Below are 15,855 nucleotides of genomic sequence, written 5' to 3' on the forward strand. Positions count from 1 at the left end.
AACACATTTATTCTAATACTCTGAAGGTAAACAGCTGCTTTTCTCTTTCATCCAAAAATTCCCGATAAAAGGAAGAAATGTTGTAAATTACACAAACTGGCAGAACAAGCTTCAAAGAGAATGATGAACGATTCTAATAACTTCACATTTCTATTAATGACTCCATATTCAGACTTTAAAGCATCCAAAAGAGATCTCAAAGAAACAAAAACAACAACAACAAAAAAACACAAACACAAAAGACCTTTGCAAACCAATACTCTTCCATCCCTATCCCATTCAGTCCCCCGGCCTCCCCGGCCTCTGAAATCAGACAGCACACGTTTAACCTGTCAGTAACAGAGGCAGGACGAAGCCCCTGCTCCAGACTGCGCCTTCGCAATAAAACAAACTCAGCTGATGCGTCTAAAGTAACCCTCATTTTCTACTGAACTGACGTGCACTACAGGGACCTCAATTTCTATATTAAATATTAAATAATATTAAAAGAAAAACAAAATTGGATTTGCCTTTTCAGGAAAGAGATGTTTATTAAAAAAAAAAAGTCAGGATTATAATTCAAGGCAGTGCTCCACTGCAATTCCCTGAAGTGACATTTGCTAGGAAAAGCCAAGACTACAGTAGCTGTGAGCTCGCCCAAAGTCAGCACTCCAACCCACCACAGCAACGAGTCCTATGGGGAGACACTGATGGGAGGATGCCAGAGCCTTGGTCCCTCCCCTCAAGCCACGCTCCCCACCTGCAAAGACCAGTGAGCTGACTCTCTTTCCTTCCCAACCACTGTTAGGGACAGGGTAGAGGTATGCTCCTTTACAAAAGCCCCCCACCCCAACCCATCAGAGATGGTGCCAAGCCACACTGATCGTGCACGCCTGACCCTCCGAAACAGCCGGAAATTTGAAAAGTGAAGTTTAAATCCACGGAGGGCTCTTCTTCCCCAGACACCGATCAAACCTTGGAATTCTCTGCCCAGAAAAGGTCCTGCCAGAACTTACTCTATTGGGATTCAACTCGGAAATAGATAATTACCGACTGAAGCAGCGTTTTAGAGGATAATGGAGATGGGTGATTAAGTCCAGTGATTCCAGGTTTAAGTGCGGGGTGAACTCCCGCGGTTCTCTTTAGAAGAAGAAAGGCAGGATGCCTCTCAAGTTTCCTGCTGCTGAAAATTGAAAGACCCCACAGCACATCAGGGGTCAAGAAGGAATCACACCAGCTCTGTACCAACAAACACTCATCTCCTTCAGGTCTTCGCTCACATGTCACCCTCCCCAAGGGACACCGTGTAATCACCCCGCTGACAAGTGCAACCCATTCCCACACAGCACCGGCTCCCTCCAGCCCACAGCCCAGCACCCTTCTTCTCCGTGGCACCTGCCATCCAACAACCACATGTTTTGTTTTTTCGTTTGTTGATTGTCTTCCCCCGGTAGAATTTAAGCTCTGGGAGGGCAAGGATTTTGTCTGTTCTGTTCTCGGCACAGGGTAAACACTCTTAGTTGAATTAATTAACTGACTGTTTTTTTTTTTTAAGGAGCAACAAATAATAATTGTACAAAACAGTTTACTCTCTGCAGTAATTATTAGCCAACTAACTCAAAAGAAGCATTATTTGGCCCAGAGTTTCTGTCTCTCTTTTTTTCTTCTCTCCCTCTCCCAGTCAGGGATTTATTAAAATTAAACAGATTAGATGGAGCTCCTGATACTCAAACTGCTCAGCACAGCCTGCAGTGGGGAAGTGCCGAGCAAACACCAGAGACATTTGTCTCTAAATTGCTCTAAATACCTTCTGCAAATGAAATTCTAACCCAGTTGCGTTTGAGAGAAAATGAGGAATAACTGGTCACTGTCAGTGAAAGAGAAGATCAGGCAGTTATAATATTGCACAATATACTGGGGCGAAGGATCTCTCGGCAACCATAGATTTTGTCTCAGGTTACCCTGGGTAATCAGCACAGCTTTTAGGCTCAGCTTTCCCCAGCTTCAATGCTTTGATGAGAGAGCTGAAATCCCCAAGCTTTTATGATTAATTACTCCCCATAGGTACACATATTTCAAGGAAAAACTCTTTTATGGCATGATGGCTGCAGAGCGGAGAAGCTGGCCAACGCGCTCCAAATTTTAATAATCTCCTACTGATGGGGGGCGTGCATGATGCCGCCAGGAAGCGCCCAGCGCCCCTCATCAACTCAGTTACAGGGACTGGCCTTGAGGCTGCCTCTAAACGGCTGCCTGTGGATGAAACGCTTGGGCTGATTCTGCCCAAACCCTGCTAGCGCAGCCCTGGGACACGGTCCTGCAGCATCGCTTCAGAGGGATACCCTGGGGCAGACCTAGGAAATACCACCAAACCACGCCGTCTTCCAGTTCAGCCACTAATGACTTAAAGCTCAAAACCCAGAATTTTGAGGCTGACGTTCCAGCTCCTAAAGGAAAAAGAGTTTTGTCTGGGGGGAAAGAAACCTCACTGCCCTCCCTCATGGTGTTTAAGGGCCTTTAAACAACTTCCTAGCTTTTTAGAAAATTAAACATTTGAAGAATGAAAAGTCAGATTTCTTTTTTTGTTTGTTTTGGAGCTCTTTTGTATTTCACAAAAAAAGAAAAATATCCTAAATTTCAATAAAACCAAGAGTTTCTGTCTGCTTTGGACAATATTGAATTTGTCAAGATCTATTGAATCCCTGCTTAGAGAAATATCATAAAACCAGTAATTTACCACTTCAATCGGTAAATCAGACTGACCCCAAGCTTGACCTTAGCCTGACCTTGTTTAGTCATCTCATTTCCCTCGTCCTTCATTTCTTTCTTCCTCATTCTTCACTGAAGCAGCTGACCTCCTAACCTAAAGCCAGTCGTTCTGCAGCCAGGGTCATTATCAGAAGGACAGGCTGGAAAGCAGAAGTCCTCCACAGTCTTATCCAATGGGCCTCTTCTCCTGCCAAACGCTGCCTGTGCCAGGCTGTTCTGGGCTAAGTTGTTGGCCTTACACTTGGTGCTCAATTATCTGAATTGTATCCTCTCTCTGCTCCACCCTAAGGAGAGAAGCATCATTCCCACTGGGGGCGTCCCTCCCCCCAACACCAGTGGGACAGCTATAGGAGATCGTTCATCTGCCCAGGCCACTCTGCACCGCCACGGGGAAGCTGTACCTTTCTTCTTAAGGAATGCTCTCCTGGTTGCAAGTGGGCTCTGGCGGACCCGAGAATTCTGCAGAAACTTCACTGCTGTGGCAATCTGGCAGGGGAGATAAAACAGAGAAGAAAAGCAAACTTCAGTAGTCTGCACTTCAAGATTAAAAATCCTCCAAGTTTATCCCAGGTCCACAGAAACAATCACAAGACTGTGGTGAAATTTACAATCAGCTATTTCTCACATATAAAAATCTGCCTAAATAAGAGCCTACGTTGGTTCCCTACCTTCACTGGCTTCCTGTATCTGATTCTATCAAACCTAACCACCTCAGCCTAGCTTCTAAGACCTGCAGTCATCTTCTCCTGTCCTCGCTGTTCAAGCAGATTCCTCACACTCCTCGGCAGGCAGCCCTCTCCTGGCCATGCGTACCCACATCCCTGCACGTGCCCATGCTAGGCCCTTTCTCTAGAGGGCCCCCCTTTCCTGCCTCTACCTGTGTCAACATTACACACACATAGCGGCAGTAACAGCCCTTTCGTAGGCTGCTCTAATTCCTCGAAGCCTTCCCTAAACAAGCAAGCCATCTCCGATCTCCCTATTCTCTTAAATTCTTCAGTGCTTATCGTGTGTACCATACAATTGAAGACATAATTATCCTGTCTTCTAATGTGCAGGCTGCCTCCCCAACTACGCTGCAAGCATCTGAAGGAAGAGACCACGCTGCCTCTGCAGAGCCTGGCAAAGTGCTGAGCGTATACCAGCTGGGAAGGGTTATATAAGCGACAACACACACAGCCACTCGCACTGGCCCCTCTTACGCAATGGAGCTGAATTCTCAAGAGCCTTCAAAGAACCAAGTTTGGGGCTTCATGGCTGCAAGCTGACAGACTGACAGATTATCTACCTACCTCTGGTCATGATATTATTGAATGAAATCTTCGTATCTACGAAGAAGCCAAGTAGGGGATGGAGAGGAAACCGTTCATGGTATTGACCCTTCACCTCACTCGGCACACAGGAAGCGTGTGTCTGCACGCCACCTGGCTGCTCTCCACCCCGGACACCAGGCCGATGGGCAGGAAATGCCAACCTGCCCCCGATAGAAAAGGAGCTGTTGTAAATGACTGGCATTATTCATCTCATCAAAACCAAAAGAATAATTTAGTCTCGAGGTAGAGGGACAGTCAACAGGCCCTGCAGTTCACTCATAAGTTGCTGAAAGAAAAAATTTCAAGGGGCCAAATGTAAAGAAGTTTTCTAAGATCCTTCAAACTAAGGGTAGCAGTTGTAGAGACTGAAGCAGAAAGTACTGTGACTATGAATGGAATACAAGTTACAAATATTCTCTTCATATTTCATATGAATTTAATCTTGAGACCAGACAGACTTCTCTGGTAACAAAAGATATGAGGATAAATCAGAAAGAAAAAAGCCAGGGCAATTCCCTTACGTATTTTCCCTGTGAGCCCCCTATGGGAGGCTTGCCTCAGACACTCTCCCTCAAGGATGGACTCAGGTATCTCGCACTTTCGATCTGGGCCTGTCAGCGATGAGGAGTGTTCCTTAAGACTGGTTAGAATTGGTCCAACACTGCAAACGGATTAACCACCATCATGAACTGCAGTGATAACCAACCAGTTCTGGACTAGAGAAAGACAGGTGCTCAAGATTCTAGAATCCCCAAACGCACCCCCGAGCCCCTCAGCCAGATCTCCTCGGGCTGCACCAAAATAAACAAAAAGATGACAAACACCCACAAAATGGATGTGCTCTAATCAAGAGAAGGGAGAGGGGAAAGAAAGAGGAGAGAAAAAGGAAAGGGAATGGGGCAAAGGAGGGGACGGGAGGGGAGAAGGCGGCGGCGATGGACAAGCATGGAGACAGAGCAGAAGGGAAGGCAGAAGAAAAAGGAAAGGGGAGATAGACGTGGGAAGGGGAAGCAGCCAAGAGGGAAGGGAAACACAAGATGGGGAGAGGCCCAGCCCGCGAAGAGGTGGACAGTCCCGCCACCACGGGCTCCACAGGGTCAAGGCCAGTCTGCATAGCTCAAGTGGCTCAGGGATAATTTTTCTTCACCTGGAGAAAAAATACACCTTCAACACACAATAACGGCACTCATGTCGGGCGGCAGGATCCGCACGCCATGGTCCATGCACCAGGTGCCAGAAGAACTACGGACGAGCAGGTCTTAGACCACAGATGCTAACAGCACAGCTCCCGCCATTCACCAGTAGAAGCATAAACCTTTCCTTCATCCTTCCAAAATTTTCCATGACAGAGAAAGAAAGCAGAATCCCACCACTAAAACACACAGGTTTCACCTTGCTTTTTTAATACAGTCCTTGGTATATGCATTTCTGGTCAGAGAGCAAAGTTCTGATGGGTTTAATGGTGCACTCAATGCAGTGCTTGGAGCATTCCATCAATTTTTTTTAAAAATTGCATCTCTTATTTCTTTAAATACATTAATCAGCCTAGTGTAGGCAAAACGGATCCATCGGACAATGCAATAAACATGAATTATCATCTATCCAACACGCATAATGGCTTAAAAATACATAATAGCAGGTGTAGTTTAAATGATTAGTTATTACACCTGTGGTGGGTCTGATTCAATTGGGAAAAATCATCTTTAATAGGTTAAAAGGTTTAGATCACCATGCTTTCCTTAAAGTGGCTGTAGAGAGGGAATGATGGAGTGCTCTGTCATTAGTAATTCATTTAAGAAAAACGTGGGGGATATAGCAAAGAACAGCATAAACGAGCGAATCCAATTTAAACATCAGGTAGAGTAGAAAACACCTTTTAAAAAAGCAAGATAAATGAATTTGGAAGAGAGGTGAAATTGACGTATTTATTTTAACGGGAATTTGACAAAGTCCCGGCACACTTCAAACTTGCAAAAATATGAACAATTTCTTTTGAAGTTTCCATTCACTAATTTCAAGCCATATAAAATAATACTGCCAAACACCTACATAAAGTATATTTGGGGCTTGTTTATGTTCCTCTTGATCTTTGTCTGAAAATGCAGGCGACAGGCAAATCACATATTTAACAGCACCGATATCACTACGCCAGATGCAAAAATATAAAGCATCCAAGCTAACAGCCTCAATATAATGTGCTTTATAAGAAAGATACCCAGAGAAGCAGCTACATGTTAAGTGTGAACACAGGAAAACCTCTCTCCTTTCACTAATTATTTCTTCAGCTACTCTTTACTCTTCTCCTCCCTCTTCCTAAGGAACCGGCACTTCAATTGGGGGGAAAGGCCTGTCCAACCTAGAATTTTATAAGCCCTGTATTCACACATAGATGGTGAAAGATTTCCCCAAACCTTTCCCCATAATGCAAAGATCTGAACACACTACGTAACTGACAGTGCACTCGGTTTGCATCTTTCATCCAACTATTGTTGGACACTTTTCATTAACTTCATGAAGTAATTCAACTGACTCTCCTCTGCAGAGGTCCAACACACAACACGCTTTTGTTGGATGAAATGATGGGGTGCCTGCAGCCTGTCCTGTATTATCATTTGATTTTCTAATTAGGAGATGAATGTGACTATTCATGGGTTATATTTGGGCCCAACTAAATTACATAAATTCAGGCCAAATCTTCCGCCTCAATGTCAAAGATGTAAAACGGAGACAGGAACCTTATTGCACATGTTGTGGGAGTGCAGCAAAAATTCCGGTGCAAAGCACCTTTTGCCGTTGTTGAAGCCACTTGCTGTTGAGTCTGTGACAAATAGGGAATTGGCTTTCCTTTCCCCTTCTCTCACACTGAGAGAGTTCTTAACGAGTGCACTCGAATTACCAGTAGCTGGTTTCATAAAAATAAAGATGATGAACTCAAAAGAAAACAGAAGCAAAGTTTCTTAACACTCCTATTCCTGTGACCCTATGTTCTGCCTCCCTTCCCCAAAAAGCAAAATAAAACAACCCTGTCACCATCAACTGCATGATTTTAGAGAAATTTGATCATTTTCACTGTTCATCATTTGAAGCTAGAGGTAAAACCAAGGTGCAAAGAAGAGTAGCAAATTCTTGCCTTTGCAGTGGTTCCACTGGAGTGACTGCCAGCAACCCAGGGTAAAAGAGGGGACTTCAGGTTGAAAAACACCTTTGGATCCAAGATGATTGGCCAATTGAGAGAGATTTGTGTTTGAGAGACCAGGATTTGTAACTGTATAAATCAATGGAATACAGTATACTCAGGGGCCATCTACGATGACCTATGTGCTGTTAAAACGCGTTGTGTAGGCTAAGTAATCCCTGGTGAGAAGCAGCGAGGTTCTTGACAGTGCTCACGGAGGAGATGCTTCCTAGGTGCCTTCCACCCTCCTACGAAAGACCTGCACACCGTAATCTTCAGAACGTATACTGTATTTTCTGCACGAGGAGGGATGAGAGAGCAGAGCTTGCCTAACAGAGAACCTGGGGTTGGAGGGAGACTTCAGCACTTTGCACCTGACGTGTAAACCTGATGCATTGTCTCCAGTAACATTTATTTGGAATGTCACCCATTCCGGCACTCCTGTGTGCTACGTACGTGTCTGTCTCCTAAAATGTGAGCATTCATTAGCCATTTGAAAGTATTAAAAATATTCAAAAATTAATGACACTGACAACTAAAGACAAGTCCTTTTTAACCCAGAAAGATCACAACTAGAGGGCAAGAGAAAATGACCGACATGCGGGCCCAAAGCCCCTCTCCAACGCTGCAGCGCCACACATGCGCGGCTCGGAAGATTAAATTGCCTGTGAAAGGTTCCCAGCTCGTACTCTAAAGTAGATAGATACCCAGAATCCTGTTAACAAGCATTATACCAAAGCCAACTCGAGTTTTAACAAGGACTGACTATAAAAGCTGGGCAGTGCCGAGAATAAGAGAACCCTCTTCAAACAGAAATGCTGCGTTTTAGTAAGAAATCAGTACTCTGTCAGGAGTTCCTTGACAAATATGGTCATCGGTGGTACAAGGAAATAGTTGCAAAGCAGCTGTTAATCAGAGAAACACATCGTAGAACGCTGATGCTAGCACTCATGAAAAAATGCAACGGGCTAATTATGAAGCTATATATCTCACTAAAGAGGCCGTGTTCCTTGAGATTCCAGGCAAAGCACTCTCGGATCCAGGGGCCTAGGACAACATAATTCTGGTTCTCTGGATCCAGAATCCTCTCTAATCAGCGGCTGACAGTCCCAGCCAGGCTCTCCGCTTTCTCACTTCTAATGCGCCCTTTCTAGGTAGGGAACAGGCTGGGTCGGGCAACCACCCCGGAAGCAGGGGCATCCACAGCCACATGCCAAGATGCAGCACGAACACATCCAAAAGGTGTCAGATGCTAAACCAGAGTAAGAGAAAATACCTACGATCATGCAAGAGAAACAGAAGGTCGGAACTACCCTTCTGAGTGTGGCAGAGCGCAAATGTGTGTGATCTGCAATTGAGGAGAGTCGCCCTTAGCCACCAAAATGAAAAGACAGGGGGGAGAAAAGAAGAAGGAATAAACAGAGAACAGAGGCTGCCGCGTTTGAAATCTCCAAGGGAGAGAGGGAGTCTGGCAGATAGCTGCTCTCAGAGTGTGAAAGGCGACTCAGGGAAGCCGAGGGTCTAGCAGGCAGGTAAGAGGGGAAAGTTAATATGCAGAGGAAGGCTCGGTCAGCCAAAATTCAATACGATCCTCGGCAAGGACAAGGAGGAGCAAGGCTCCCCTAAACCAGACTAGTGGGGGTGGGGGGGAGGGGCGCCACCGACCTCTCGGAGCGAAACCACTGGAATGGCAAGAGGGAAATAACCTTGAGGTGGCCGCGCTCGGGCAGCCGCAGCGCAGAGCCAAAGTGCCCCCTAGCCGGGGCTGGCGGCCGCGCAAGCCGGAGGGGCCGCTCGGCGGACTCGCACCAGCCCCAGAGAAGTGTTTTCGCTCAGGGAAAATGTTTTGCAAGATGAAACAGAATGAAAATTAAGGTTTTAGGTAATTACTAGTTGGCATTTACATATCACGGGCTGATTCAACACCTATTCATTTTCCTCTTTTATTTTCAATTTTTAAAAATTGCTCATTAAAAATGAACAGATGACAGTGACAGGGACTTTTTTTCGCCGTCTTTCTCCTTCTCTGAGGGTTACAAAATCAAGAGGTACATTTCCCCCGTTTATCTACAATTAACACATACACACCAAGGTACGTTTCATTTCATTTACGGGGGGGGGGGGGGGAGCGGGGAGGAGAGGGGAAAGTCAACAAAAGCCAGGAAGTTCAAAAATAAAGACAGTGAGTTGTACTTGAGCCAGCCTCCTGCACCTGGGTGAGCAGTGAGCTCCCAAGTGCCCTGGCTCTCAGGGAGTTAAAGGAAAGAGCTTCTCTTTCAACTTGGAATTTCCTGGTTTTTGTCATTGTGTCTTTCTCATTGTTGATCTGGGGTACAACCCTGTACTAATTAAACTATGGGCCCTAATTTCCTTTGTTTTACTTTCCTCTGTCCTTTTGTTTTTCACATTAAAGAAATGAGATATCTCTGGTAGAAGTGCAGGAGAGTTGACTGATAGAACATATTTGTTAAGGTCTATTGTGTAAATCTGTATTTAGGGAATTCCAGAGCACGCATTATTGACCCTAGTCTCTCTTAAAACACACTGATATATGTGGTAAAAGCCTTTATGAAAAATGGCAACGTCATATGCACAGAAACTACCCTTCTAAGTGAAATATCTCTGCATTTAAATTTTTCTTCTTGGCCCTAGTTAAAAATACCACATGAACTGCTTGTCAGAATGTCACTGTTTTGTTATTTTATTAAACTAGTTCTTCCAGAAATGTGTGTGGAAATACAAAGCATCTTAAGCCAACATGCTCTATTTAATATCAAGTGACAGTGATTTGGGGGACACAAGGGTGACTTTGGAAGAGTACTTTGGGTCTGAACTTGCAGCCCAAAGGGAGCTGGTGCCTGAGTAGCAACGCCTGAAAAGCTCAGCTGCTGATGCAGAGGGCGACCGAACTGCGAACTACGCCACAGAAAGCGCTACAGTGCACACGCTCGCCGTGCAGGAAATAAAAACCCTTGTTTCTGGGTTGAGAACATCAAAGTTCCTTTTTAGGAAAGGTTGAGAAGGAAAAGGATTTTCTCCTCCAGGGAGAAAGAAAAGCAAATTTAAATGCCTGTCCCCATGTACCCCCACCTGAATTTAGATAGCAGCCCCTCTAATTTTTGATGCAACCAACAAAGCAGTTACCCAAAGAGGAGAGAAAAAAAGGATGACATTTGCCTTTTCCTTGGCTTTGAAATCCAACTGGCAGCAAATTGTTTGAAGTCCTGTTTAGAGAAGAAACTGTAATAGCCTCCAAACTGAAAAGAGGAGGAAAATGCCATTATACACGGATCACGGTAGCAGTGACCTCAGCAGAGAAGGCAAACGAGCTGGCTGCAAGGCGGAGGGTTGGCCGGCGTGCCAGGAACAGAAAGAAAAAGGCTTATGTGTGCCAGCGACGTGTGGCAAGAATTGGGTGCTCGGTCCCAGGAGATACCAAGAAAAGGCAAGGAGTTCGGTTTCCTAACATGATGTCTTTCAACAGCTCCTTGTCGGCTCCTCTTCCAGTTTCCCTTGATTTTATATTTTCCATATCCTAATTCCCCTGCACTGTTAAAGAGGAAGCAGAGAGCACCCAGGCTTCATGCTGTAAAATTAATGAAGGTGTCAAGCTGTTGAGCTGAATCACTCTAAAGGAATGTAATGACTCAGTGTCCAAGATGCTCCCTAGGAGAACTGTGAGCTCACTCGGTGACGGTGGCTGGTGACTCCAACACTAAAAATACGCAGCAGACAGTGCCCAGGACCTTCCTAATGATACCACTGCCTCTACTTCCTATTCCCTTTCTCTCCACCACAAGTTGAGTCTGATGCTTTCCGAAGGTTACTTCTCCTACCTCCATTACCTTCATACGTTCAGCAGACTTCAGTTCCCACTCTTTTTGAAGTCAGGCCAGACGGAGATTGGTAAAGCTCTCTCTAGTCATGCATTATTGAGATGTGGGATGATTGGGAAGGGGACGAAGAAAGGTTACATTGTGGACAGTGACACCTTCATGCATCAAGTCATCACTGGGGGTCAGATGCTGAATTGATGACCACCAGGTAGTGCAGGGCAGGGTCCCTTATGATGGCTGAGTAACTTCTGCTCTGAGGGCAACAAGTGGGGCTCCTGGATTCCAAGGAAGATAAGCTCTGGATCAAGAAACTCTGTCTACTGGCATCCCACATACAGCAAAAACCTAAACCTTTGAGGAGCCGCTAAATGGCACTCCTACCAGATACCCTACAAGAAAATAGGAGAAAGATTAAATGTTAAAAAATAGATTTGAATACTAAAAAAGAAGTAGTCACAGCCTAGTACAGTTCTAATTCAAAAAGATAGCAAGAAAATAATTAGAAATGATAAATGTGTGTAGCCTTTAAATCATCTTGAGATCCCCTGGAAAGCAGGAAAAAGTGAATAATTAAATCTGCTACTTGGGGGGTAGGATATAGCTCAGTGATAGAGTGCATGCCCAGCATGCACAAGGTCCTGGGTTCAATCCCCAGTACCTCTATTAAGTAAATAACTAAATAAATAAACCTTATTACTTCCCCCTCAAAAAAGTTAAAAATAAACAAAAATTAAAAAAAAAAGATTGACCACAAGTTGCAATAAACACGTGAAAAGGTGCTCAACCTCCTTAATCAACAGGGAAATGCAAATTAAAACCACCACACATCTACCAGTATGGCTAAAAACAAAACAAACAAAAAAACCTGCTACTAAGAGAAGATCTCCGAGTCCTAGTTCCTGCTACTATTTTGGATTCTGCCATGGTCTAAGGGGAAAAATTGAAGCAAGAGTTCCAAAAGTAAAATTCATAACAGAGAAAGCCGGTGGACTCAAAAATCTTCAAATTTACGGTACGACAAAGGGATTAGAAACTGTTTCTATTCAACAGTCAAATGATGTCAGCTCCTCTCGGGGGAAAGCCGCCCTCTTCACCCAGCACCCTGGCCCCTGGGGGTGCACAGGAACAGGCCAACCACCAAGACTGTAAGATCAGTGGAACCAACTCTGGCAGTAAGTGGGGTGACAGATATCAGATGTACCTCACATCCATATGAAATAAGTTGGCGGCCAGGTTCAATTTTCTAAGAAAGGGGTATCTAACATAGGTTACACCTCTCTAGATGACTCCGGGAGTAACTCATCCACACAGAGTGTGGTGCAGAGAAGCAAGATGAGCTATGCCTCTGACAAAGACGATGAATGAGTTGTCATTTTTTACACATCATTAGGAAGCACTGAAATAAGGACTGTGGAACTGATTCCTGTACCCATTGCCAGATGTGTACCCACAGACTGCCTTTAGTACCAAGATGTAAATTCGGGAGAGAATCTCAATCAAGAGGTATCAGTCCAGTTGCCTCCCCTGATAAACCCCAACTTAGAAATTTTTAGCTCAGCAAAGAAATCCAGAGCACACAGAAAGAATTAAATGGAAATCATGGCTTTGAACCATTCAGTGACCTTTTACTGAACACTATACACATTCCCATATTCAACAACCACAGCTTCCAGCAAACAAACACTTTTAAAAACAAACAATGCAACAAAGGCCTATTAGACTAACCAGAGCCATGTTGGCCACGAGGCTGTCATTACAGGTCTCCCACCTCTAACGGGAAGATGAAAAGCAAAGTCTTAAAGCCCTGCACCTGATGTTCTTACCAATCTTGGACATAATTCACTTACAATTAACGCAAAATTTAAACAATTCTCACCATTAAGCAAATCAGTTCTATTGAGCACCCGCCTTCTCCTCCTCTAAATCAATGGCAACTCATTTCTAATTCCTTCAGCTCTGTCTGGGAAACAGAGAGAAGTTCACTTTTTTTTATCTGAAGGATTATGAATCACCATCTTGCTTTTCAGTCTTCTTCATTCTCCATGCCCCACTGGTGCTAGGGTGAAATACTTTGAAATCACAAAAATCCCTACATGTCCTCAATTTGGCAAAAGCTTCCTGAGACATCGCTCATCGTTTTCTGTTCCTTGTCCTTTCTCTCTTCTTGCCTGTTTAAACACATGGACACAGAGTTATTAACTTTTACAGGAAAGCCAAATAAAATAATGTCGAAGCAAAAACGCGGTGACGTCAGGCTGCAGCTAGCACCATTCATCTGTGGGAATCTGATTAGCGCTCGAGTGGCAGAGCTACCTGGAAAAGTGCTCACAATCAAATAAAAAAATGATACCAAAACATTAACCTGATGGCTAAAAACTCCACATTTAAGCAGTTAAAGTAATAAAGGAGCTTTTATTGAGTATTTTTTCTATTTCATTATGCCCCAAATTGACGACGACTCCCGGATACATTTTCTAGACTTTTGGTTCCTCAAATCAAATGCTCTCTTGGACTTTTTTTTTTTTTTTAACTAAAAGGAAACAGCATTTCTTGTAAATTTGAGTGAAAGGATGAAAGCTTCTCCTACAATATCGATATCAGCCTTGAGTGCAAACACGGCCAAATGCTGCAACAAATAGAAGCCTTTTTCAGTTTACGCGCTTTAGTTCTGAACCTGCCCACAGCCAGGAGAGAATTTTCCTCCATGATTTTCCCTCACACAAACCCTCTACTTCCTCATTCACACACATTTTGCTCGAAGTTGGAAGGGAACAGAACGTGGCAGAGTGGCAGGGCAGAAAGTGGACCAGGCCTCAAGAAACCTGCACCCCAAGTCCAACCCTGACACTAACATGTCCTCAAACCCGGCTCCTCATGCCCCAGCTCTGGGCCTCAGATGCCTTCATTTCTGTAAAATACGGACTTAGGTAGATGGCCTTCTGGACCCTCGAGTGGCACCATTTTATAATTTCTAAGTTGATTCCACCAGGCAGCCTACAATACTTCGGCCAGGGACATGGGCAAGGGTCAAGGAGGGTCAAGGACAGGACCCAACCATTCCGGGCTCAGCTTTCCAACCTCACCCAATTCAAGGAAAGGAAAAAACCCACAAAGAGGAGGAAGGAGAGAGGGAAAGGGAGAGAAATGGCTGTTGCCAAAAGAGAAATGACAAATTCCATCTATTTTACACATAGCAAACCTTTATTCATATTATTTACTATTTATTTCATATACAAGCTTAGTTACCTGGTGTCCAAATCACAGAAGATTAAAAACTGCAAATGAGTAAGGAGAAACGAGCCAGCCAGCAAGAGATACTCACAGAACAAAGACCAGATAGTGAAAAAAAGCCTAGCTACAAATGTCAGGAAAGAATCGCCTATGGAAAACAAACAAAAAGCTCAAGAAGTTTATCAGTCCGGGGTCATTCAGCACAGGCAGAGTCATTCAGAGGAGGGGCTCATATACAACAGGTCTGTATTTCAACAGGTTTGAGAACAGAGTTACACGTACAACACAATGTAAATATTTACATCTAAAATGATGGTACTGAGTCATCAGGATTATTTTCCAGACACTCTGCCTAATAAAGCGAGAAAGCATATAACCCATTTTACGTAATTTCCAGCCAAAAGTTTTGAAGTGGTGTGTTTTGTTTTCATATGTATCTCGATGGCCAGCTAGAAGAGTGGCTATCCAGAATGACTCACTCCAGGAGGGTGACACAGATGGTGGTTTTCCTGAACTGAACAAAAACAGTTTTTATTCAAGTTAGATTAAGGAGCAGGAAGCCAACGATTAAATAATGAATAGGTACTAAGCATTCACTGGGTCCGCACAGCACACCAAGAATGAGCAAACATGCTGCTTTTGTAGTTAAACCTAGGACAGGGAAAGCCATCCGGTCCTATACATGATCCAGGACTGCCCCCTTCAACAACCTTGACGAGTGATCAGTGAGCCTCCACTTGAAATGCCTATGAAGAACAGAGAACTCACTCTCTTAGGAAACTGGCAATTCTTTTTCAGGAGTCCTTCTTTAAACTAAGTTGAAATCCACTTTCCTGAAACTTCCATCCTAGAGTTCCAACCTGACTAGTTTTCTGGAGGAGAATAATACTGACTGATCCACTTTTTTGAAACAATGCTGGGTGAGGATTTAGGATAGGCCTCTGTCACTCGGCTATCTTTTCTATAAAAGCATTTCCCTTATTCTGCTTATTAACTAAATGTGAACACCCGTTTCACTGTATAACAGTATCATAAATTCTGCTCTTAAGCTTGGTAAGAGCGGCCTTGCCCTTTCTGGGAGAGCCAAGGCTACACCTGTAATGTCAGAATGCATTAGCAATAATAAAGGCCACAGTAATGCAAGAGACGACTTCATACACACGTCATTCCAGAATGGCTAAATTCAATCAAATATGGCAGCGCTTCCTACAATGCTATGATCACCGGGGCCAGCGTGTGTGACGTGGGTCCACTTACTGGAAGCTGCTGGAAACAGAAAGTGAGCGCTCTGCTTTGAGACTGTAATGGGCAGGGTTTTTACCAGCCCATAAGTGGTTTGGCATCCTTCTTTCCCAGGAATTACCTAGAAATTCATTTAACATCTAAAGACTACAAATGAAACTTCAGAAGGCCAGAAGTACATGCAGAGAAGGAGGAGGGGGACAGTATTCTCTCACCCTCATCTTAAAGATACATGATCCTTATAGGGAGCAAAGTAAACACGCAGAAGGTAGTAATCAAGAATCAAAGCCAAAGATGACCTGGTCTTAAT

At 44.2% G+C, this 15,855-nt stretch overlaps 1 protein-coding gene across 1 annotated transcript in view; it reads right to left on the reverse strand.

Moving 5' to 3' along the window:
* PEX14 (peroxisomal biogenesis factor 14) overlaps nucleotides 1-15,855 on the reverse strand; it is a 120,056-nt gene that overhangs the window by 70,402 nt on the left and 33,799 nt on the right. The window contains exon 3 of the mRNA XM_011000819.3: nucleotides 3,150-3,234. Coding sequence (XP_010999121.2) covers nucleotides 3,150-3,234 — 85 coding nt within the window. The remainder of the gene's footprint in view (nucleotides 1-3,149; nucleotides 3,235-15,855) is intronic.

Source organism: Camelus dromedarius, chromosome 14, assembly GCF_036321535.1.
Source record: "Camelus dromedarius isolate mCamDro1 chromosome 14, mCamDro1.pat, whole genome shotgun sequence".
Taxonomy (NCBI): domain Eukaryota; kingdom Metazoa; phylum Chordata; class Mammalia; order Artiodactyla; family Camelidae; genus Camelus; species Camelus dromedarius.